At 40.8% G+C, this 26,384-nt stretch overlaps 1 protein-coding gene across 1 annotated transcript; it reads right to left on the reverse strand.

Moving 5' to 3' along the window:
* Positions 1-72: 72 nt before the first annotated feature.
* On the reverse strand, positions 73-24,781 carry tubgcp6 (tubulin, gamma complex associated protein 6). Its single transcript, XM_054620417.1, has 25 exons — positions 24,455-24,781; positions 23,026-23,831; positions 22,675-22,838; positions 22,064-22,277; positions 20,946-21,104; positions 20,486-20,607; positions 20,258-20,321; positions 20,035-20,144; positions 19,795-19,886; positions 17,687-17,826; positions 15,453-15,602; positions 14,765-14,846; positions 14,186-14,274; positions 13,203-13,318; positions 11,895-12,033; positions 11,650-11,748; positions 9,630-11,550; positions 8,860-9,021; positions 7,039-7,207; positions 6,071-6,212; positions 4,401-4,595; positions 3,627-3,759; positions 2,785-2,998; positions 1,307-1,500; positions 73-615 (listed from the first exon to the last, which is right to left on the reverse strand). Exons 2-25 carry the CDS (start codon positions 23,809-23,811, stop codon positions 524-526), a joined length of 5,748 nt encoding a protein of 1,915 aa, XP_054476392.1. The 5' UTR covers positions 23,812-23,831; positions 24,455-24,781; the 3' UTR covers positions 73-523.
* Positions 24,782-26,384: the final 1,603 nt, after the last annotated feature.

Consider the following 26,384-nt stretch of genomic DNA (forward strand, 5'->3'; position numbering starts at 1 on the left):
TACTCACGTGAATGTGTTTTCTCTACATTACAAAAGAACTACAACATCAACACTACAGAATAGAGCATTTATTTAAAAGCATTTTGCTCTTGTATTTACATATAACTGCCACTTAATGTATATGTACTTAAAATCTACATAGCTGCAGGCACACCTGGGCGTGAGACTTTACAGTAGGCGTTAGCATCTTCTCAATTACAAACTTCAGCAGCATACAGTTTTGGAAGTAAAGCCATCAATCAAGCACACAGACATGTAGTTCAAATCCAGCACATTGATTGCTTAAACTGATTTAAATTTTAAATGCATGCCCTTATAAAGCACAGGTGGGGTTTAAGATATATTTTGGGCCAAATTAATTGAATTTATTCCATACGCCTATATATGATTATCTGTCTTATAAACACGTATCGGGGATTTAAAAAATGTAAACACTCATGGTACACAATGGTGCATTGGATCAGTATCGAACATGTATGCCTGTTTCATGTCAAGTCCTACAGCGTACACACAGGTACACAGCTCAGGAGTCTTTGTAGTAGTTGTTGAAGTTGATGCGAAGAAGGAAATCCTCTAGATGAGGCTGGTAGCCTCTGTTCACCAGCTTGGTCACCACTGAGAAGAAAGAAAAAAAAAAAAAAAGATATATGTTTAATCATTTATTTTAGAAACGTTCTATAACTACAGTTAAGAATGATTAAGGGCAACAAAACCTCAATTAAATTTAAATAACTGCAGCAAATAAAAACATAGTAATCTAATGACACCAAGGGACTTGACACTTTTTAAAACACACAAATTCAAACAAAGCTAGTTCAAAATACTATATAAACTCTAGTATTACAAAATAAAACAAGAGGCTTTATGCAACAAAAAAAAAAATCCAGACAAAGGTCAAAATTAGATAAAGCTTACAAACCTTCTGCTATTTTTTCATTACAGCAAGAAAGGGTAATCCTCACTTCATTAATCCCTTACATTTAGAGAAGATTCTCTCATTTGGATATCATTTGTCAACCCTTAATTAAGTAAATTGCAGCTTGAAATTAGAAGTACAGTTTATGCAATTCTAATATTTTACAGAATCATACAAATATTAGTGAAGATATTGTAGAAACTGGGATGGATTATCTTGGCTCTTTATTGCCTTTATTCCCCTCATCTTATTTAGTTGATATTGCTGTTTTTAATTGACTGATTTGATTGGCAGTACTTTATAACACATCGAAAGGCTCAAAAATTGTAAAACTAAGCAACAGCTGAATCAAATTACTTGATAAAAATATAAAAAAGGGTTTGTTCTCACCTTTGAAAAGGAAGTGAGAGTAATACTTGAAGGTGTTGTACGACTGCTGCATGGCAACGAAGCTGGGGTGCACTGCCTCCCCCTGCTGGCTGCCCCAGGGCTGTGCGATCAGCTGAGCCCGGAACTTGAGGATCAGGCTGAAGATGCTGTGGATGATGTTCATGACCGGAGCCGCCTTCTCTGTCAGCAAACCCCTGGTGAGGCAGGAGAGTGCAAAGTTTAAGAAACATAACAAGGAACTTTGAAATGACTTTTCAGACTGACACAGAAAAGTGTGATACTGACATCCTCGCTTAATGAGATTAAATCATTCAGTGGGTTCAAAAGTTAGCCTTAAAATCCAGCTGGAATTTTAATTACCTTGATACAAGGAGGTAGAATTAATTTTATATGAAATTATGGGTGCAGAGATCCACTTCAGCTCGCTGTGCCTGTACAGAGCCTCAAGAAATCATTTCTCCCCCCTGAATCTTTCTGCATTTTGTCAAGTTGCAGCCTGAAATCCTGATGGTTTGAATTAGACTTTTGCTGTCTATATTAAAGATTACAACACTTTGCAGAACATTTTTAACAACACAGAGTTTTGTTTAATTTAAAGGGTCCCAGAAGGGCTGCAATTTAATATTTATTCATTGATTGATCCAAAGCTGAAACCGCAAGTTGATTTATTTATTAGATCAAAAGAGAAACATTTTTAAAAGCACAAATGCCAAGCATTTCTTTATGAACGTTGACATATTCAATTTAAAACTAAGGAAACAGGCAATAATTCACCTTGATGAGTTGGAACCAGATAATCTTTTGACATTTTCCTTTGAAAATTATTTAAAACAATGAACGGATTATTTGTTGCCAATTCATTTATTGATTAATTAACTTTTTTTCAGCTCTAGTACTCGCCAGAAACTAGACTGACTATATTATCCATACCAGAGATGACATATCAGTCAGTCACCTAATTCCAAAATAATGTATTTTAATTCAGGTAGCCACATCAGATATTTCTATCAAAAGGGGCAAAATACGAATAAAAAAGAATCATGTTAAACTTTGCTAAAAGGAATGTGTGTGGAGTGACTTCCTGTAAAGAACGTCCTTCTAACTGTGGAACATGCATTTTTAAATCAACTCTTTGTACTCGGGTGTAGTGTTTATGGTGCATTCAGCATGTACCTATTCTATATAGTTTATGCATGCAATCTTTGAGTTTACAAGGTTATCTGTGTCTGCTCTCACATGGGGTGCAGAGGCTACAAGCTGATAACACTGAACACTGAAAGCTGTGATCATTCACAGTGCTGAAAAGTTTAAAATGCATTGCATTCAAGGGGAGACAAGGACATTTTGTCTTGTTCCAAAATTTCTTCTCCGATGCAATATATTGAAGAAAAGTATCGTATATCACCTGCTTTGTGCATGGAGATAACAGAAAGCATTATTGGTATAAATACTGAGAGATATACAGTTCCAGCCCTCACCTGAAGATGGCCCTGTTGAGGTAGTCTGCATGCGTACGGTGGATGGCGTCCAGGTCGCTGGCAGAGTCCAGCTTGGCTGTGAACTCGCTCCAGGACACTTGCAGGATCTGGTTGGCGATGTATCCCTGCATCACCTTGACAAAATGCTGCATTTCATGTCTGTACAGCTGCAGCTGATGAAACTGCACCGAGCGACCTGCTCCTTTCACCAGCGCTGAGGGAAACAAAGATGGTAACACGTCGTGATCAGTGCCGCAGGGAATAAACCTTTGCTGGTCACAGACATTCAAATGTGAAGATCTGCGGCTTTTCAGTCTCATATCACAGCAAACTCATAACTTTGGGCTCTTTATTCCCGTCGGGCAGATGTATGAGCTCACTTTGGGCCCATGATTTATTAATGAAAATAATTGATGGTTAAAGCGAGTTAGGAAATAATTTTGGCAGACTTTGGTTCATTGTTTTATAATACATTTTGCAGTCATGTTAATCTTGCTTATAGTAAAAAAAAAAAAAAAAAAAAAAAAAAAAAAAGCCTTCTGAGTCCTGTTGTATTAAGTTATCATCCCCCTTTTAGCCTAGTGATCGGTGATACATTCCTGTAATACCCTAACACTTAAGTAGTCTGTGCACAGGCTTTCACTCATCAATACTACCCAACCCACTGAAGCAAACTATTTTACAACAGCCCCACTGCTATGAAATGTGCTTTGTATAAATAAAACATAAAGGAATTGCAGTATTCACCTCAATGCATATTTTAGTTGAAGCACAACTGGAAAAATCTAAAGGGATCTCAGAGGTAAAGCGGAGCCTGAATCGAAAGTCTCCCATCTTCTCACCTGTTCTCTTGAGGTGGAACCAGACTTCACGAAGGCTCCACACCATGTGTTTGAGCTGCAGCAGGAACGAGAACAGACGGTTGTACTTGTTCATGCAGCTGTCCGTGATGATGATGTTCAACGGCCAGTCCACCTGGGAGATGACACGGGGGGAAAAAAGACACCAAGGGGGGGAGTGTGAAGGTGTGAGAGTGAGTGAGTGTGAGAGAAAAAGGAAGAAGAAAAAAAAGGAACGGGAGTTAGGAAAGACAGGTAAAAGGGAGAGAGTGACGAATGAAGCGAGGAAAAAGGTGAGTGCAGGGATGTTGATAAAGGAGGTGAGAGGATCGTGAAGGGAAGACAGAGCGGTGAGAGACGGGGGGGTTGGAAGAAGAGGAATGAGGAAAAGATGTATGGGGAGAGAAAGAGTGAAGCAAAAAGAAACAAGACATAAGAGATAAGGATACGGAAAGAGGCGGAGGTTAAAAAAATGTAAAGATGGAGATTCAGCAGGACAGGGAACAGTCAGGAGGGTGACAGAACACACAGAACAAGAGCAAAGGGACAATATGTGCAACATTAGTCACTGTGCATGTCATCCAAAAGACTCAACTCCAATCAATCTACAAGCGTCAACCATTTAAGTGCGTGATAAGCTCATTTTCCACACCCAGGGCAGTTTGTCAAAACATGACGGCTTGTCACATTCAAGCTGCCACTCACTCTGGGACAAACGCATTCATGCAGGCGTACACACTCTCCGTTACTGAGTCCATTAAAACACACTGCCCTCACCTTGTAGCGTAGCTCCAGACAGTTGAGAGAATCAGGGGCGTGCGGGTGGAAGGTCTCCGGGAGGAAGCGCAGGGCGAAGGTGAAGTTAGCGGCTAAAGGGGTGTCCCCATGTAGGCTGTACTGCAGGGCCTTACTGAGGATGGAGTTCAGGACCAGGGGGGTCAGCAGCTCGCCGGGAGTCTGGCCACTGCCCAGCTGGATGGAGGAGACATTTGTCAAATAAATACACGAAGGTCAAACACGGATTACTCCCCGTACCTCTTCACCAAATCTGTTTTAAATGTGCCATCAAGGCCCAGGAGTTGGCAGATTTTCACCCCAAACAAACACTGCGTGTGGCTGATTACAATGATTAGCTCGCTTTCCGGTTGAAGGTGTGCTAATCAGCGAGATCAGCTGGTGTAGTGTTTGGCTGGAACAAAAACCTTCTGTCTCATGGGCCTCCAGAGACAGATGTACATGAATGTTTCTGCAGAACAGCAGCAGCAGCAGCAGCAGCAAGGTGTTAGCAAAGGATGCGCTTGTTATTTCACGACAGGAAGCTTTGGCTTATCATAAGCAGTCTCGGGAATCTAGGCAGGGACGCATTGTGTGCTATAAAACAGGTAATATAAAATATGACTGAATTAAAATGTGAAAACGATGGGACAATGCGCAAAAGTAGTGATGAACTCACAGACAATTATTACCTGAATCGGCAGCTCCCCTCATCTTTACAGAGAGTTTCAGCTCATCGTTTAACGGTACGGCCAACAACTTCATATTTTGGGTCGCTCCCATTGTTTTCAGCCGCATTATGCAGCTATTTCAGAGAAAAAAGGTCTAAAAACCCCACATCTATTTCCCTCAGGAGCTGGTAGAATGAATATTGGAAACACAACTCTATACGAATGATAATGTTGCTCTGTAACTGCTGAATGTGTAAATACATAAATGTTTGCTGAACAAGTTTGCTATAGACCCTTAAAAAGGTGATAATATTGCATCAGTGTATTCACAAGGCTGTAAATTAAATATTTACATGTTTCCCACTAAGTTGATTTGCTTAACGTCTTAGCAAACTGTTGCTAGTTTACACATCCAGCAGATAAGGAGCAACATTATCATTCATTTGGAGGCACATTTCTGGCCACCTCTATAATTATTATTCTCAGTATGAAAATAATAGTAAGAGCAACCTTCAAAATGGTCAGTTTTGCTTGTACATTTCACATCAGCATCCTTTTTTGAGGATCTATGGCAGGTATAACTGAAATGCATACAGGCTTAAGGATTCTATTTTACATTTTGCAGGAGAAATATGAACCCTGACACAAGGATGTCCACCAGGGAATAACACAAGAGAGTCGGGTAACTTCCTCTAGAGAGCTGGCCTCCACATGTGGCTTATTGATTTTTTAAATTACAGCTAACTCTGGGAATTATTCAGCTTGGGAGTTTATGCATACAATCATTTCGTTTACAAGGTAAACTGCTGATAACAATAAACACATGCAGTGCCGCTCAACCAGCAAACGGAAGTGTTTGTTTAAAGTGGGTTGCATTCGAGAGGAGACAAGTAAAATTTGGCCTTGATCCAGGATGATCTCTCTTGTCCTTTCCTAAAATGCAATACATAAATAAATATTTTCTGCATTGAGAGGACAGCAACACTTTTAAGAGAACTTCACCTTTTCAAAGAGCAGGTCGCTGAGGGACTGTGCGAACTCGCCATCCTCCATCAGCAGGAAGTGGCGCAGCGCCTCAAAGTGTCTCTCCACCCCCAACTCCACAAAGAAGTAGTCCACCACTGCCTTGTTCACCAAAGACACACTGGGGAAAGAAGGTGGAGGAGAGAATGACCAAGATAAGAAAAGAGCAGTTTTGACACAAGAATCAGGACTGAACATTATGCTGACTTGCATATTTGATTCAGGTTTTGAGGATGATAGACATCTGCTCTGGGGAAAGCTCAGGGAATATACCGGTGCTTCACTCTTTAGATGACTTCCTCCAACCCATTACTTTAAATTATTCCTAAGAATTTTCACATTTATATAACAGTGGGATTTAGGGGATACTCTCTTTAACTGAGAAGTCAGCAGAGAAGATTTTAAAATAGAGTTGAAAATCTCAAGCAAACCTCACTGTGTCGTCTTAGCACGGGACACAAATGTGTTAATAAAAGTTTAGAGCTATGAATTCCAATGCTTAATACACTGAACCCCCTTATGTGTGCAGAAAGGGATGAGAAAGCCATTTCTTTACACACAAAGGCTAAACTGCATAGTGTGCAGAAACGTTGCATTGAAGACTGACAAGCCAGTCTGGATCTCTGATGGAATTTCAAACAGAAAAAAGGATCCTACAATGATGGAAAGTAATAAGAATTTAAATTATTCCTCCTGTGCAGAATGGGCACTCAACCACAGTTTAAGTGGCCTGAAGTAGCAGAAATATGAGGGGATCAGTGAAAGCCTCACACCTGCATTTCACTTAAATATAGTATTTCAGCTTCCAGGTAAAATAATCATGTCTTTCTCAGACACTCAAAACAACGCGCTGTGATGTGCTTACAAATTGTGATGTTTATTGCCCTCTCGCTACCACAAAGCAGAGACTGTTCCTCCTGCAGCTTTTCTTTCTGTCAGACACTCACTGTGTGATGAGCGGGGTAGTGACGGCCTGCTTTATCAGAACTGGCAGTGAAACCATCTCGCTGAGTTGGATAGCAGTGGTGTCTGTGGCTTTGCGGAGCGTGGGGTCCATAGGAAGTCCCCAGGGGCCTCGGGTTACCTGCTTCAGCAGCTCACACTCGGGGGACGAAGCTGTGTGAGAGGGAGATGACAGGCATGTTTGCCGAAAAAATATCGCGCTCACAGCAGCAGAAAGCTGTGACGTTTTAAAAAGTGTGAAAAACACTAGCAAGAAAAGAAACAAACATCACAAGATATCCTTGTAATATTATCGCTAGAATGGATGAGGAAAAGTAAATGTTTGAACATTAAAAGATTACGTTAAGTAGGACTAGAACATGTGAATTTGGGCTTTCTACTATTTTCCAAAATGTTATGAACTTAAAAAAATGAAAATAATTGTTATTCCCAAGCAGCCCTAAAACTAAGGTCTTTGAATGTGTTCCTGCACAATGGATAGTATTTACTGCAGGGTGATTCCATTAAATAGCATTATATATTTTTTTTTGCTCAAGTTATTTTGTCCACCATCTATATTTATAGTAACAATCCCTAAATAATGAGGGCTCCTGACTTTGATCAGTGGTGTGGAAGAGGCATTCGGCTGACTGATTTCATGGAGACCCTGGAAGCTGGCATGAATAATAGCAGCATGATAGACAGAGTGGAAAAGACGAGCCATGATGCATCTCACCCAAACATAAACCAGACGTAATACCCTAATGAAATATCACTGTTGTTTAAACAACCTCTGTGTCTGCTGATGGAGTAAATATTAAACAGTCTCTGGAAATGCATCATTCCTAAACATGGAAAAGGGCTTGTTTTAATTGATGAAGTAGGCTCCACCGCTCTAAGGTGTAGCATTTTCATTTCTCCACAATTTCTCATGATGTTTCGCTCTATTTCACAAGATGTTATTTCAGAACCATCAAGGGCTTTAACAGGCTGTGCATACTGTACAACTGACCTTTCTCCACGTAGATATGCTTGTTTTGTTCAATTATGGGTACAGGCTACTATCAGAAGATCAGGGGAGCCCATTCAATTTTCCTACTAGAAATGTAATGTAGACTACAACCTTTTTTGTTCATAAATTATTGGGTTAAGCTTTGTTTTAGGTGTTTAGTCTCATCTAATTTCAGTCTACAAGAAAAGGCAATTATTGTATTGCTTAGAAAAACATTTTAAGAAACAGTATTAATTAATTTCACTCATTTTATGAGCCAAATAATGTACTTTTGTTAATTTAATCTATGATTGGAATTCAGTACCTACATTACTTCGGTTGTGCTGGGAAATGATCCCACGTTGATTGTTGAAACAAGGACTTAATTAAAGTTTAGGCCTCTGCTAATGAGATGGCATTATTAAAAGGTTCTATATAAAAGGGTTCGGAGCATTAAAGGATCTGTATTCAACATTCAGAGCATTAATATAGAAGCAAATAACTCTCTGCTTTGTATAGATATAGTGCAGTAATGGCTACCTAGGCAGATAATAAAGTCACTCTCACTCCTCTGTGTTGTAATCTGAGTTTGTCTGTGCTTTGTTTACGTAGCTGGGCTGGCAACGTGTGCATTTTAGTGAATACGAGTGCCTCTGTTTTACCCTATCCTACTTTAATTTGTAATACTTGTGGCCATAATAATGTAATAGTTTGTTCTTTTCGAGAACCATGGCCTTACTGCCTAAATTCCCTTTAATATGTACAAAAATGACGATGTCTTAAAGTTCACATTGTCCACCATTCATCTTTGGCCAGTGTTATGTTTTATATTTACCCATCAGGTTGTAGCAGTCTTGGTATTGTTCTACCTCGTACTGAGCACACAAAGCCAAGAGGTATTCCTGCTCAGACTTTTCTCCAGGGGACAAACCGAAGCCTGCTGCCCAGGACCCCATGAACTCATCCAGCTGCTCACCAGAGCTGTCCGGCTTAGAACCTGAAGAAAGATGGAAAACAATTACTTTGAAATAGAACACAGTTTGCAGTTACAAGGGTTAGGTACATTATATACAATGATAAATCTGACTTTGTGACTTTCTAGAGGACTCGTATCTTTTGGGAATGCCCAAAACCTACAGCACTTTCTATTCTTTGCATCCCACCTGACAACATATGAAACATTAATCTAAACCATCTGTTAAGGATTTTGCTTTTAGTAGCAAAGAAATAAATCACAGTCTCCAGGACAAAGCTGCAACCTCTAAAATATTGCATAGTGGAGAGAAAGAATTCATTTGGTTTATGTCAAGGAGAATATTACAGCAATTGAACCGCAATTGGAATTTGAAGTATTTATTTCAGTTTCAATTAAATTAATTACATTTATAAGTTCTGCTTGTCCAGAACATCTCTATGCATCTATGTATGCAAGTTGTTCTGTTTTTTAAAAGAATTATGTAAAATAAATAAATAAATACAAGAGTGAGTTTATTGATTTGGATTACATTTGCATCAAAGATAGTAAGCTCTAGATAGTTGCTGAATAATGTGTATCACATAAATATCATTCATTACCTTTAACATCTTCATTGCCTCCTGTCTTACCCTGATTTAAGATGTCCTTCACCACGCACCCAACTGCAAGTGAAGAATCTGATGAGTGGCCATAAATGCTGCTGGGTGGTGCAGCCGGTTGTGGCTCGGCCCCCGACACCACACAACCCGCCTCCAACGTCGAATCAGAAGAGTGACCGTAGGCGCTGCCTGGCAGTGGTGATGGAAGTTGTTCAGCTTTGGTCACAGCACATCCGATGCCTAAATGTGAGTCTGAAGAGTGACCGTAGGCGCTGCCTGGCAGTGGTGATGGAAGTTGTTCAGCTTCGGTCACAGCACATCCGATGCCTAAATGTGAGTCTGAAGAGTGACCATGGGCGCTGCCGGGTAGAGGAGAAAGTTTGGGTTCTTCCCCTGAAACTACACATCCAGCTCCCAACCCCGAGTCTGAGGAGTGACCATAGGAGCTTCCAGGGAGAGCAGTCGAGGCGGGTTCAGCTCCAGACACCACACAGCCCGCCTGAAGGATGCAGTCTGAGGCATGCCCATGTTTACTCCAACGAGGTCTTGCTTCGGGTATGTTGGACACAAACTCGCCCACTTTTATATTCGCATCAGAGGAGTGACCGTGGATGCTGGGGGCATGATGTGCTGCGACAAAATCTGAGATATTTTCTCCAACTTTAATGTGGGCATCTGAACTGTGACCGTGAACATTGGGGCAGGGCAGAGAGGCAACCACATCAGAAACATGCTCACCCACTTTGATGTGGGCATCTGAGGCATGACCATGGATATTTTGAACAGGGAGAGGAGCGACAAACTCTGCAACATTCTCCCCGACTTTAATGTGAGCATCAGAAGAGTGGCCATGAACACTGGCGGAAGGTAGAGGAGCACCGACTTCCGACATATGTTCTCCAATCTTCATGTGTGAATCTGAGGCGTGACCGTGGACGTTAGGGTCTGGAAGGGGAGCAGTTACCTCTGATACAAGCTGTCCGACATGTATGTGAGCATCAGAGGGATGTCCATGGATGCTGGATGAAGGCTGCTGGGCAACAGCATCTGAAACCAGCTCTCCGGCTTTTAGGTGAGCACTGGAGACATGAATGTTTGGCAAAGAAATATTATCACCAGCTTTATCTTGAACATCTGAGCTGTGGTCTTGAGGGTTTGCATCAGGTGGATCAATCCCACCACAGTCAGAAAGACTTGTCAATGCTTTGTGATGACCATCATCTTTGCCACTTTGTGGTGTAGTGGATGGGGCATCAAACACATAATCATCTTTTGCTGCCTCAACAGATTTACCCTTGTCTTCACTTCCCTCTACTTTACTTTCTAAATTCCCACTTTCAATTATCGGTTCTATCATAGATGCAACCTCCTTCTGTTTGGTTTTTGCCATTTCGCCACTCCCATCCTCTAGCTGCACTGTGGCTTGAGAGGGATGTCCATAAATATTTGCTCTGAATGTATTCTGGGTCTCCTCTGGGGTGTATTGGCCAAGAGGAAAGCTGGATTTGGAGGCTTGGCCAAAGGGGCTGGCTTTGGGGAGACCATCCTGGGATTGAGAGATGTTCTCTCCAATGGGAATGTGGGAAAAAGACGGATGGTTTTGGATCAAGTCGGGCTGAACTGCAGGTCCCCAGCGAGGCCGTGGCTGGACTAAGGCTTGTTCGGTGATACCCTCAAATGGACTAAAGGGGGCACTGAAGTCATAGTCTACTAGCTGTGCTGTAGGACAAACTTCAGGTAGGTCAGAGCCAATCTCCTGCAGGGCGTCGTCTACCTGCTGACTGACAGGATTCTGTGACTTGGGGAGAAAATCATTGATGTCGATGTCCTCAGAGATGAGGACGTGGTCAACTGTTAGGGTGGATGAAGATGGGTCAGGTGGTGGTGAGACAGCATCACATTCCTGACTCCCTGCTGGCTGCTGTTCAGACGGATCCAGACTGGGAGGTTCCTGTTAAGAGAAGATGCTAATGAGCACAAACTTCCAAAAGAGCATAGTTAGGTGGAAAGAAAAGGGGATTTATGTTAAGAAACAAGTTTGTTGTCATACCAGTGTTGGTTGTGGCGCAGTCTGTTGAGCTGTGGGAACAGCTGGCAACACTTCCATGGGAGGTCTCTCCTGGCCTAATGGATATCTCTTTAGCATTGCCTGGAAAGAAGTCACAAGAGCTTTGCCTAAACTTACTGCCATTTTCTTAAATACTCATAATGTGTGTGTGTGTGTGTGTGTGTGTGTGTGTGTGTGTGTGTGTGTGTGTGTGTGTGTGTGTGTGTGTGTGTTTACTCAATACAAACCTGAGTCTGCTGACTGTCATGCATGAAGAACTGAGACCGGGCTTCATCGAGTCTCATACGCTGCACCTGCCACATGGCCCGTCTCTCTCTACGAGCTGCATCCTCTGACAGACGGCTGTACTGAGCTATCAGCTCCTTCCTACAGTGTAGGTTTAGTTACACACAAGTAACAAGTAAATATTCTGGCTTTGGGTTTCAACCAGAGAACCTTGCAGTAAATGTATTTCTAGGAAAGGGTTTATGTCACATAAAGCTACAACTGAGGATTATATATATATTGTCAAAATGCCAAAGCGGGGGTGTCTTTAAATGTCTTGTTTCGTCGTGTTTTATGTTGTGAAACATGATTGTTGAGGATCAAATATGCAACCTCTAAATTATGGGATTGTCCTTTTTAACACCAGGTCATTCAGTCACCAGGTGGCTTTGCTCCAGCTAGCTTCAAATTAGTACTTAACTTCGCTAAGGGTAGCAAAATGTATATATATATATATTCGCTGCTCTTCCTACAGACGGATTGACTGATTTTCCCAAGAAGTCTGATATTCCATCATACTATAAATAATGTCTTATTTGAATAGGGAATCATTTATATTTAAATGTGAGTGCAAATCATCCAGCAATCAGTATTCTTTGTACTCTTGGATGATAAGCTTTCATGTGCATGTGCTCATGTGCGACTCTGATAAGCGTATTGGTCTGCAATAGGCTTGTGTGTGAATACGTGCTTTCAGGCTCTGTTCTGGCTCTGAATTCAATTATGAGCAATTTCCTTCACCAATTGTTAGCCACTTCAATGATCTGTAATTGATTAATCAGTAAAGGCCTGTGAAATATGAAATATTAGTTTTTCCCCTCAATGAAACACAGTTTATAGGATATGTAATAATAAGTTATTAAATCTTGAAACTTTCCACCAAATTCTACTGCAAGGCAGGAATAATAAACAAAGCCACTGTGAATTGTTTAGGTTAAACGCTGTAAGGGACAGAATAAGGTAATTTCCAACTCCTCATTGAGCTAACTATCTAACTTTTAGCCATCTTATGGAAATCCATTTGTGCCATGCTCGCATTACAGGCTCTGAGCATATTTGCTAAGGCTGCGGCATCATGCCATCATTCCAACTGCATGGACATTCGGCACAAGCCCAGCTGCTGTAATATCCCACACAGATGGAGATGATATCCCATCGTGTTTGCACATAGTCAGTTAGAATATTCCAGACCAAATAAATTCTTAACAGAGATTAATCAATCATCAATAAAACAGTTCCATCTCCAGTAGCGTCTGTAAAAGCAGTCAGACCTGGCTCTCTGCTCCAGTTGCTCCTCCAGGGCTTGTAGTCTTTTCTCTCTGTCCCTCAGCTCTCTGGCAAAGCTGAAGTCGTCCTCCTCCTGCTTGTTCTTGGCTACACTGTGCCACTGGTGCCAAACACACACAAACACACATGTATCATTGCTTTCAGTTCCTAAAATCGGCATCAAAGGCCTTGAGTGGATGGTATGAATCCAAATGTCTGTTTTTATTCTCTCCCAAACATACATTTATGATCTGACAGAAGTGTTAATTTTAAAGTGTCTATGATCAATATTTTTTATCATAAAAAAAAAATATATATATATATACACACACACACACACATACATACATGCTGCGCCCCTTGGTTTAACAGATTTTTATGGTGTGTTTTAGCTTCTTATTTAGCTTTACAGACCGCATTTTTACTGTATTTGCTCACTCTAATCGTGCCATATTTGGCAACAGCAGGCAGCTGTTTTGAGCAAAAAAACTCTCAAAGAACGACTGTACAACACCTGCTCAGCCCCAAATGACAGACAAACACAGTAACAGTGACTAACTCGTGGACATTGTGGAACATTTAGCAGCTAAAGAGCCAAATATTTCCCCCAGGAGTTGGTAGAGACAAAACAACCCAAAAGCTCTGTGCCTGCTAGATGTGTAAATGCGAACAAGTTTGCCATATTAAAGCTCAAATGTGAACTCCCGTGTCTCCCCTGCTTCAAAGTGGACACAAAAAAATGGTTATTGATTGGTGAACTTTTGATTATTATTGAAATAAAATAAATAAGAGAATTGTTGTCACTCTTCACTCCTCTCACACCCCATCTTTTCTTTCTCTCTTTCAGACACATGCTCACCATCTTTACTTTCTCACACATTTCTCGACAAATGCATGCACAAGCAATTTCTTAAATATCTCTAACTCTTATTCACACATATTTTATTATCTCTGTCTCTCTCACAAACACACACACACACATGACTACCTCTTGCTCCTGCTCCAGGTGCTGTTTCTGCTCCTCAAAACGCTTCCTCTTCTTGGCCTCCTCAGCCAGACGTTGTGACACCTGGCGCCCTGCAGGAGCCGAGAGAAATAACAGTGGGCTGCTTACCCCCCCACATAGAAAAGTGCATAACATCTCACAGGCACACACACATGCACACACAAAAGGCCATCACCATCTGCCTCACGCTAACTTGCACGTATATATATACCTATGCCAAGACACGCACAGAGCATCAGGCCAGACTCTTCACAACCCCTCCCAAACTTCGCCACACTTAAGTTAATAAATGATGTGAGGAGTTTGCTAAACTGTGCGAGCGATGATAAGATTTCACAACCCGTAGTGCTGTAAGCCATTCGAAAGTATTCCTCACAGCCATTGGCCCTGTGCATCTCTGCTGCTCTCCTGAGAGGAATGAATGTAGCTGAAGGAAACTCAGTCAAGAGAAGCGAGCGTGGGTTAAACGGGGGTGTGCATATACATTAAGCAGTATATAAAATTATACTCACAGCGTGTGTGTGTTTGTGTGTTTGTGTGTGTGAGATGTGTAACACTAACCGCGAATGCTCTCCAGGGTTTTGGCCGCTGACTCTCTGACCTGATTGATCAGTTCCTGGCGTGCCTGCTCTGCTCGCTGGGCCTTACAATAGACGGACAAGAAATCATCATTAACAGAGATCCATCCGGCTGCTCTGTAGCTCACCTTTTCCTCCCCCCTCCTCTGCCAGTCAGCACTGCCAGCAGCACACACAATACAGGTCATACAGACCAGTTGTTACACTAAATCAAGCAGCGTGCAAGCCCAGGACTTCAGCGGCATCATTATAATGACTCGCTGCTGAAAGTCTCAGTACTTGAGGGGCAGTGTCACAATCATGGATCATGTTATGTGAACAAAAAAAAAAAAAAAAAAGGTTAAAGGACAATATCTGTGTAATGACTTGTCTTACTAAAGGTTTGCCTTCTCCCCTGAAGTTTTTTAAGGCTTCTATTGATTTTTTAAAAAATACATTTTAGTTGGCTAGCAGTGACATATTGGTGTCTTTATTAAGGTAATACACCGTGTTGCCATGTCTACTTCCATGGGAACACAACCGTATATCGTTTTTGACCAAAGCTCTTGTCAGATAAAACTGAGGAGAAGCAATATTAACAAAAGCTTCAAAAACTTCAGATGCTAACGTGTTTAAAATACATCACAGGTTAGATGCTTCTGCGTGGGAACAATATGCATGAGTGTCAGTACTTGCTCCTCCCTGGTGATGGCGCTGTGCTTAGCAACCCTCTCCATGCGTCCGCGATACACAGCGCAGTCCCTCTCGATCTCCTCCACCTCCTGGAGGGAGAAGGTGACAGCGATGCGAGGCACCGGCAGCTCCGACCAGCAGATGTAGTGCTGTGGACCAAACAGAGGCTCAGTGTTTTAAGTGTCTTCATCCTGAGGTCTTATTTTGGTGACATCATGTCTTTTTCCCATCTTGAGCCCCAAAGGTCATTTTTGCACTCACAATAATCTTTACTGTTGATTAATTGGCCCATCATTTTCTTGATTAGTTGATTGGTCTATTAAAACCTCAGGATGGATGGAGTGAAAAGTGTCTTTACTATCATGACAAAGCAGCTATGATCAGTAGATATCTGGCATTTTGCCATCAAAATAGTTGATTCATTTGTTGTTAATCCACAGCTGAACTCACATAGCAAAACATTGGGTGTATCATCCAAAACATCAGCCACAACATACTTTTTTCTTAAAAGTACATTATCCTTAGCCACATCAAACCAACTGAGTAGCTCTTAAATAGAGTTCTTTCACTTTTGTATTTTATCAAGATAATTTCACATGTGCGCTCCAGCAGTATGTCCAGGAATAACGGACTAAAATTACCATACAGAGAAACACTGTAGTTACAGAATGCCAATTAGTCAAGAGCATGAGCCCTGCGGTTTAGGTCAGGTAGGTCGCGTCATAAAAAAAATAGAAAGTGCTGGTAAATTAGCAGGTGAGTCACAGAGAGGTGTGGAGATTAAATACAATTAGGTTACATAAAAATGTCAACGCTTCACTGACGCTTTCCATTTGTCTGGCATGCTAAGCTTCCTGTCAGCATGCCAAGTGAAGGGCTCCATTCATGTACAAGGACATGTACAAGCTGAGGCTTTTATACAGGTGCTTTGTGAAAAAAGTGGGAAACACATGGTAACTCATAATGACACACTGACTGTATTAAGTGCACAACCACCAAATGGACAACTGTGAGATATGCAAGATATTACAGGAATATCATCTAGATTTAAAAAGAATAGTTGATTGTCCATTGACAGAAAATAGATCGGCAACAACATGATTGCAGTAAATTTAAAGCAAAAGTGTCAAAAATTCGATTGCTCACGCTTCTAAAATGTTAGAAAATGAAAAGCAATTGGAGACCGCACCGTGGATTCTGGGAAAATTGCGATGGACAATTCTGCACCATTTTCTGATGTTTTATAGACCAAACAATTATATATATATATTAAAATAAGTGTTAGTTGCAGCCCTAATCCTGATCCATTTAGGGCTGCTTCCAGTGATTCATTTGAATTTTGATAAATCTGGCAATTTTCTTCTCGATTGAACAATTATTCTATTGTTTATAAAGTACCGGGAAGGACTGCAACAATGCTCATCATAACTTGTCTAAGGTTCTAAGTGACATCTTCAAATGATTTGCTTTGTCTGACCAATAGTCCAAACATATTCATATATATGAAATGGAGAAAAGCATCAAATGCTTACATTTTGGGAATTTGGACTAGGGAATGGTAAGCATTTCAAAAAAGTTGGAAATAACATTTCTGTGGCTCGGCTTTTAGTTTTAATTAACTTATCGTTTCACCTCTAGAGACATCATGAAAGCACCGTGTCACAAATAAGGAAAGTATACATTTAAAAGGCAATTTTTTTCTTTTTTTTTTTGCAAAGCTGGACTCAAGGGGGCAAATGTCTGCAGTAACAGAAAGCAGAACAGTTCAAGTGTCTGCAATAAATGATGAAAAAATAGCTGCCTCTGAAACACGTGTTTTGAAAACGATTTGCAAGAGCCTTTGTCCCCATATGTTGCTGTATTGATTATTTGTCCAATCCCCTTTTGGCAGTATGGATTTCCAGATGGGTTGAAGCATGTTGTGGCAAGTACATAATTGTGGGATGCATGTGGATTTTGCGGATGGCAGAGCCTATTTCTTTAGAGAGAGCGCAATCAGTACATTGAATGACTGTGAAAATCAAGAACAACAGATCAAATATGGTAGAGTTATCTTAAGGTTTATCGTTTTATATGCCTAATTTATTCCGAGCAAACAACCGTCAAAGATTCTCTTTGTACTGAATACAATAAGACTTAATTAGATGATATGCACTAATATCTTTATGGAACGTTCAGCTGCATAAAATCCCCCCGTCTGCATATATGAATGTGTTAAATGTGCAAAACAAACCTGCGGGCAGCAGATCTTGAGGAGGTTGATGGTCTTCCCACAGACGTACACGTCATTGCCGATGTGTCTCAGGAAGATGGGCACACAATCCTCCACATCCTTTGAGATCAGAGTGTAGCCTTGGACCCAGAAGTGTTTGTCTGCAAAACATTTAAAAGACACCTATTACATGCTGCTTTACCATTAGGACCAAGCGGTTTAACTGCTCCATTATGCTTCTGACAACGTACTCACAACTGAAAGAAAAAAAAAATGTAACAGTGGTGTTGTATTATTCAGCCTGCACCAAGCCAAAAACTTTTCCTTATTAGTATGACTTACGGGGCATGGCAAAACTCTGGTCGCTTGAATTAACACTTGGAAATTGTTAGCGCTTAGCTCAGTGATCCTAAACAAAAAGCATAAGAGAACATGAATGCACTGAGCTTCCAGAACTCTTTACAGAAAGCCTGCGGCTTGCCAAGAAAGCTTTGCCGCTGATTGCTTCCCTGGCCGACGGACTTCGAGGAGAACAATGACATTTGTGTGTCCTCCAAAAAAGCAGGAGCAGGAAGTGCAGAGGTTCACTGCAGGAGTTGATGAGGTGTAGCCGATGAGCAAATGAACCTCTTAGCCAGACAAAGCCGAGGTGACGGTCTGACCTTGAATGGGGTGTTGCATGACATACAATATTTGGACAGGCTATAATGATTCATTTAAAACCATATTTATGGAATACTGTCAAAATGAAACAATTACAGAGTGTTCTCATTTGGGGGAACATGTTTTCATTAAGATTATAATTTGCCTACAAACAATTACCTCATACATGGCAGAAAACTAACGATTATTTGAATTATCCATTAATTTGCTGGTTATTTTCTTGAGTAATCGTTTGGTCTATACATTTATATAAATAGTGAAAAATGCCCAAAACATTTTAGCCAGAGCCATATTTTCAATTTTAGTTCTGTCCCCCTGACAGTCCAAAACCCAAACATACTCAGTGTTCTGTCTGATGGAAAAAGCAACAAATCTTCTCCTTTTAAAAAACCGCCACAGGCAGAAAATGTTATTATTTGGAATATTACTTAATAGATTATCATAATAGTTGCTGATTCATTTTCTCTCAATCGATAAATTGTTTTAGCTCTACCATCATATTGTCATATCTCTTCACAGAATAATACAAAATGTATCTATTAGTAACTATGGCTGCCCCCGCTTAGTCAATTAAGACGACCAACTGGCAGTTTAGTTATTTTACATAGTAAATGACTTCTTTCCAACAAACGTATGAGGGAATCTCTGGTGAACACAAGATTTAAAGAGGTGATTTTGTGTGATTCTTTGTGGAGAAGCTCAGTTTTCGATTAAAACAAGTAATTGATTAGTCAACAAAATCATATAAGTGTTAGTCTACTAGGAAAGACTTCCGATGATCACATTTGTTTCTATTTTTTGTCAATTCAATTTTACCTTGGGCTGTAACAAATGCATGCGTCTTTATATTAAACTGTAAATATTAAGATATGTTAAATATTACAGATGGGTCTGTATGTATCTGCAGTGCAATAATTATCTCCTACTGTCTCAACGGTACTCTTCTGCTCTCTTTAAAGAGCCAAGTCATTTATTGGATTAAAAAATAAGTCGACCAGTCCAGATTTGTCAAGGGCAATTGCAAGAGAAGAAAAAACTACTTCATTTAAAAAAAAATAAAAAATTCAGCCAGCATGGTGTACTAGCTGAAAAGAATGACGGAACATCTTTTTTTGTTTGTTTCTGTCCCTGTGGCTTACTGAGCGGAGATGGCTCTGATCTCCAAAGCAGCCGTAGCTGATTTTGTTTCCCACTGATTATCGTCCAATAACTTCATGACATCCCTTATACACACAAGGACAAATCTAACTAGGCAATAAAGGCTGTAATGAAATCTATTTTTTTTTTCTGCGAGACAATCTGTCGGGCAGGCTTTTCATTTTCAGAACCTGCTGACAGAAAACAGCGTGTGTGTGTGTGTGTGTGTGTGTGTGTGTGTGTGTGTGTGTGTGTGTGTGTGTGTGTGTGTGTGTGTGTGTGTGTGTGTGTGTGTGTGTGTGTGTGTGTGTGTGTGTGTGTCATCTCACCTCTGAAGCAGAGATAGTCCTCATTGACCTGGATCATGAATTCTCCATAAACATCCCGAAACACGCCACTATACACCCAGTCAGACACAAACCTAAGGGAAGTGCAGGAAAAAAACGTCACCATAGGTCCATAGAAAAATATCAATAGAGCAAGATCTGCATGGCAATGAGGTAAAGTCACGTCCTTGGGTTATATCATTTTGCTTTGAGGACACATGCATGAGGAGCGTAGTGACTGACCGTGTATAAGGTTCGCAGCTGCTCTTCAGCAGCGACAGCAGGACGGGATAGTTCTCGTTACTGCAGTTATTCTGTGCTTCATTGTACAGGTAGGACAGCAGTTTAACACCCTGAGGAGAGCCACATGACACTGAGCTGACATCCCATCTGATAGGCTAAACACGGCCTGAAATGATGGATGACATATTGCTGTTTGCAGAAGAAAAAAAGAAAAAACACTCACCACAGGGAAGGTAGCCTGTCCTGCACCTAAAGGCCCATCTACACAGCACAGCTCTGACAGGTACCTTAGATTAAAAGAAAGCAGGGTTTGTTTTTTTGATCTGATGATATTAACATCAAGGTCCTCTGGGACACGATTTTATTGCCGACTGAGTGAGGTTGAGGTTCAAAAGAGTGAAATTAATACTAGACACATGAAAGCAATACATAAAAGCAGGTTTGACCTCACCTTAGTTGGCGGCCCACTTTGCGGAAGAGGAAGCCAATGGTCAACAGACTGAGGGTGGGTGGAGTGCTGAGTACACAAGCCCTGTAGTAATGCAGGTACTTACGCAGCCCACCTGTAAAAGCCTTAGAGAGAAACAAATGTTTTTTTGATTTAAGTTAAGCCACTGAAATTGTCGCGATGCATTCAGTGTAGATAACAATAATATTTTTTGACTTAATGTGCCTTTGTGTTGTTGGATATTTTTGGCGAGAGATTTTCTACAGCCAATAACCCTTGTGTACTAAAACTCTTTCCTTACGTGATGATATTTGTGTTTTTAGATTGTTTGTGTATTTGTGTTGGAAACTCACATGTCTCAATTTGCCACAACAATGGTATCAACAAAAGTCCCATGCAGAGTAGAGAAGGTAGGGTTAAAATGTGCAGTCTCAACGGTATTTATGACAATTATGCAACATACCTGTAAAACTAGGCCTTTTTTGTCAGCACTCTGCAGAGAAAAGCGACTAAGCCTCAGGTAGTGGGTGCCATGCTGGGCCAGCTCCCCCAAGAGACGAGACACACTCTCTGGAGAGGCTCCCGACACGCACACACCCGGTCTGACATCAAACTGAACACTCTGTGAGGGAGATTACATATTCACAGGTTGCAGACAAAATACAATGAATAACATCTAATAAACAAGCCCTGCAGCAAAGGCCGTCTTTGGAAAGCTTATAATATAGAATTTTTCTTGAGAGTCACCTCCATGGTGATTTCTGAAGGCATGGTTTGTGGTGTTATTATATGAGACTGCAATACATAATCAGGTGTTTGTTATGTTGCCCTCTTCATGGTTGTTTTATGAGAACTGGATACAAAAGGTCCCAGACAGGACCCCTCTGGGGGGGGACAGAAATAACAGACAATATTGTGCAATCTAGCACAACACTACCATCAACCGCAGCTTCTAAGATTACCTTTGAGTTTAATAAACACCTCTCTGACTTTTTATATTATTAGCCTTTCAGAAGTTACATGATGCAGGATTACAGTATTAGTTTACGTTAGATGTACAGGTCTTAATTACATTGTGTTACCTTTTCTACCAGCCTGCATGTTAATGGTAAAGTTTGCTAGGGAGCAAGAACACAAGGGGCTAAGCGGGGGATAAAAAAAAAAAAAGAATAAGGATTTAAAATATTGTAATCTTCTAGAGATATAAAAACGTAATGGGAAACAATAAAAGCAACAGAATAGCTCTCCTGTGGTTTGGTTTTTGGCATTAGGAATATTTTCATTTATTTCCTCATCTTGTGATGTATCTTGTCAGGCGCCTGACTCTGCTTGACACTGACACATTATTTCATTTTGTAGTTTTGAGGTAATATGCTTTTATAAACCAATTGGGTTTGTCAATGGATTCTGCTCTTAGTTTCTCTTTTCTCTGTGTTTTTTCAGATAATTGTATGCTGTCACAGTGCTTTTATCACCTCATTCTCTTTTATCACTTCGGTCTGACAGACCCTCTAAAACAACAGATCAACTCTCCTTTTTATTGCATTTAGGGGACCGATAAATAAAGATAATAAAATGCACCTGGTTAAGAGGGAAGGTCGTGGATGCCACTCCGATCAATACATTGAGGAGGTCAAATACCAGTTGGGCCTGAGAGTCCAGGGGCAGGGGAAGGAGAGGAGAGGGTGTAGCAGTGCTGACCACCCTCATCTCCCCCTCCCATAGACGATAGAGCTGGTCAAAGGCCTCTCTGCCTCCTTCTGTTAGATAGAGTGACTCTCTTTTCCCCGGTGGGCTGGAAAGAAAAACATTGTAAAATTTGGTGTCGTGTTCCAGAGAGGGAGAGTAAAACTGAAAACGTGAGTAACTAGAAGTGGAGATCTCTAATTCATTGTTGACTCTGTAGGTTATACTTCATCTGTTACTTGCTAAAGTGCTTCTTTTGCCTGTTTGTGACACTGGATACCATATCTACTAGTCAATCACAGACTGAACAATTCATTGGCTAATCAGAAATAATAGACCAATTAATAAATCATGAAAATAATTGGTAGTTTTGGCCCCTATTAAGTTAAAAGACTTTATACTGAAACTGTTGGTTGATTGGATAGATCTATGTACAAGTTTCTCCCTAAGGTAGTTGGACCTTATTATGATCAAACTTTCCACAGCAAAACTGACGTGTCACCTACCAGCCAACAGACTCCCAGCAGCGGCGTCTTCCAGGCTCAAACGTGCGGAGAGCCTCCCATATATCAACATCTGGAATGGGGCTGCTCTCTGACTGAGAGTCTGGGGTCATGTTGGAAGCGGACTGGAAGCCCTCATCCTCAGACTGATCTAAACATGAGGGGACCTGCACAGACAACAATTAGTCCTGATGATACCATTGCTTAACACTGTGGTTTAAACCTCAATCAAATAAATTGTGCAAATTTGAACACGCTGGCATGTTAAAATAAACTTGAACTGACGACATGACTAAACAACTCAAACTACACAACATGCATTGGCTTAGATACTAGAAAAAGACAGTTTCATACCCTTATAGCCAGTCCAGTTACATCAATATTACTGGGAACAGGAGGCAGGTCCAGTCTTATGTCTATGTCTGAGGTACGAGTGTGCTGCAGTGCTCCAAACAGCGTCATCCTGGTATCCCTCTCAAACCTTTCTTCCGCTTCCAATTTAGTTCTCAGAACCAGCAGTCCTGTACCTGGAGGGGCATCCATTAACCTCTGAGTTCCACACAAACTCTCCAAAGTCCCCCATTCTTCCCCACAGACCAGACCCCAGGCCCGGGCCTCTAGCCTCTGCAGCTCCTCGCTCTGGTAGCCCCAGGGTCGAGGCCTCCGCAGCACGGGCCTCTCTCGTCTCATGTAGTCCCTGCTAAAAGAGGTAGGGGGTGGAGGTGCCGAACCAGCCAGATGTACCAACAGCTCAAGGACTGCGTCTATTTCCTTCAGGCCAGAGGATTCTCCCTCCAGCAGCATCCCCAGCTGCTCCTCCAACCTCTCTGCTTCCTCTCGACACCCAGCCACCCGCAAGTCAAAGCATATCATCAGGACTTTGTTTTTGGGTGGTGTATTAGCTGTGGCACTCGGTGCTGGGGCAGACCCTTTGGTGTCATCTTGAAATAGCTTAGACAGCAGCGAGCCGTAGGCACACTTCTTGAGAGCTCTGCGGAAACCCTCTCTTGAGACTCCACCCAGGGCACGACGTTTCCAGGACACCCCAGACAGGCTGCAGTCACACAGGGCCCCCAGCAGCTCAGTGATGCTGCTGCTGTTGCAGCTGGACTTCATGCGGTTGTTTTGGCTGGAGTACATGGTGGCACTGTTACCTCAGCCTGTAGGAGTGGAAGGAAAGGGGGTTAAATGGTATATAAATATATATATATTTAATATAATGTTTTCTGTTGCATGGAATAGACAAGAAATGACAGTGAACATGGGTCAAGATTGTAGGATTCCTGCTGCTGTCAGGTTGCACAACCAACTCTGCTCCCAGCAGACCACATGACAATAATAACATGACAATAAAAACCTGTGCAATACATTACACATTACACTGTGCAATAATAGTTAAAAAAGTTAAAAATAGTTAAAATAGTTGTTTTTTTCTCTGTCTGTAAATATAATATTTCAGTTATTGTTGTTTTTTCTACTGTTTTTTATTTTATTTTATTGCTTATTTATAATACTTGTTTTATTTTATTTTTCATTTTGTTTATCTTGTCTTCTTCTACTATGTCTCTTGTGTGCACTTTACTCTACGCTGTTGTAAGCCTGCAAATTTAAAAGGATTATCTTATCTTATCTTATGCTTCCATTCCAACCAAAATAAACTGGAATGACACCAGCTAACACTAACCAGCTAGCTTAGCCAACATTTAGCTAGGGTTTAATACTGTAACATTAAATCAAACTGCATATTGAAATAGCCAAAACAATGCTTCTTGAGATTGTTTACCCTCTCGAGATGTCTCTGTTTACTGTTGATTCAGAGTTTCAATCTTGCATCCGCCCCAAGTGACTCCTTCCAGTGCATGCTAGCGTTTGTTATTAGCTAGCAACTAGCTAGCTGTCCTGCTTAGCTTGTGTGACAAGCATGCAAAACCCCATTGGTTGGGTCCCCTTCACAGCTCCCAAATGTCTTTATTATTCAGTGGTTTCTTGCTCCAGCACGGCAGAACTAGCTTGTTTCTGTCATATATATGCTGTCATGTTGTTGTAGCTAGCTAACTGCTAGCATAGACGCTTCATTCATCCTCCATCATCTACCGCGGGGCTACGACAAATTTAGAATCTGCCCCTATGAATGTGATTGGACAATAGAATGTTTGCGCTCCGCTGATTGGCTGTTGTAGAAGCCGCGCTGATTGGTCGGGGGTGTTCGTCAATCATAGGATGAGGCTATGCTGCATTCAGGTGATACGGGGAAAACTGGAGATAACAGCTTCCCCCTGTTTGTGCGAGTCACAGACAAGAACACCTACTTGTACAGTACCAGTCAAAAGTTTGGACACACCTTCTCATTCAATGTTTTTTTCTTAATTTTTTATTTTTTTCTACATTGTAGATTAATATTGAAGACATCCAAACTATGAAGGAACACATATGGAATTATGTGGTAAACAAACAAATGCTCAACAAACCAGAATATGTTTTATATTTTAGATTCTTCAAAGTAGTTGAATGAGAAGGTGTGTCCAAACTTTTGACTGGTACTGTATGATTGCAAGGTATAGCTCGTTTTGGAAACAATGCACTTTTTAACTGTTAATATTTAGTAGTAGGTGTAAGTAGGCAAAATAACCAACAAAAGCAACCAACATTTATGTAGCTCACTCACTAAGTTAACATATACTGTATTGTTTCTCCCATGAACTTGAATGCAGCAGAAGAGTTTTTCAAGCAATTAGACCAAACCTGCATATTTATTCTTTGCACACAGAACATGCATTACGAATTTGATTAGCATGGCTCAAGAGGCTAACACACATGCTTGAGGAATATAGTCTCTCATTTTCCATTCATTAGATACCTGTAGTTGGTAATCATCAGGCTGGAATGACACCACTGTGTGCAGTCTTCAGCAATGCCCTCTGCGTAATTACGCACTGGTCTGAGTAATTTAATCAAAGCATGGGTTCAACTTTTGTCAAGTTTATCTTAATACGTTATGCCCATACAGTACCAGTCAAAAGTTTGGACACACCTTCTCATTCAATGGTTTTTCTTTATTTTAATTTTTTTTTCTACATTGTAGATTAATATTGAAGACATCCAAACTATGAAGGAACACATATGGAATTATGTGGTAAACAAACAAATGCTCAACAAACCAGAATATGTTTTATATTTTAGATTCTTCAAAGTAGTTGAATGAGAAGGTGTGTCCAAACGTTTGACTGGTACTGTATTTCTAGAAGTATTTCATTAGTAATAAACTATAGCTTTTATAGCATTGATATACTTAATGCAGGACTGTTATGCTACTTGTGATTACATTTGTACTGTGGTATAAATACTTTTATTTAAAGGTATATACAGTACCAGTTAAAAGTTTGGACACACCTTCTCATTCAATGGTTTTTCTTTCTTTATTTTTTTAAACAAACAAATGCTCAACAAACCAGAATATGTTTTATATTTTAGATTCTTCAAGGTAGTTGAATGAGAAGGTGTGTCCAAACGTTTGACTGGTACTATATGTAATTTAAAACATTCATTGGTTGCTGTATATGGTTCCCCTGTCCATACTGTTAGATAATCAAAAACCAAAAGTCTTTGTTCCGTGAAATTCAGCTTGTTCCAAAGTTAAGCAGAAGCCAGAATGAGACAATGTTTCATAGTAAAGTGGATTTTGTCCCTCATCTCTTACATTGGAGTTGCGTCAG

Source organism: Anoplopoma fimbria, chromosome 19 (assembly GCF_027596085.1).
Source record: "Anoplopoma fimbria isolate UVic2021 breed Golden Eagle Sablefish chromosome 19, Afim_UVic_2022, whole genome shotgun sequence".
Taxonomy (NCBI): Eukaryota; Metazoa; Chordata; class Actinopteri; order Perciformes; family Anoplopomatidae; genus Anoplopoma; species Anoplopoma fimbria.

What these genes read in the sequence shown, in the direction of transcription:
- tubgcp6 (XM_054620417.1), bottom strand. Translation starts at nt 23,811, where the DNA reads ATGTACTCCAGCCAAAACAACCGCATGAAGTCCAGCTGCAACAGCAGC. An exon ending in GAAGGACATCTTAAATCAGG is followed by an intron (nt 9,022 to 9,629) that starts GTAAGACAGGAG and finishes ATCTTTCTTCAG; the next exon opens with GTTCTAAGCCGGACAGCTCT. An exon ending in AGACTGCTACAACCTGATGG is followed by an intron (nt 7,208 to 8,859) that starts GTAAATATAAAA and finishes CCTCTCACACAG; the next exon opens with CTTCGTCCCCCGAGTGTGAG.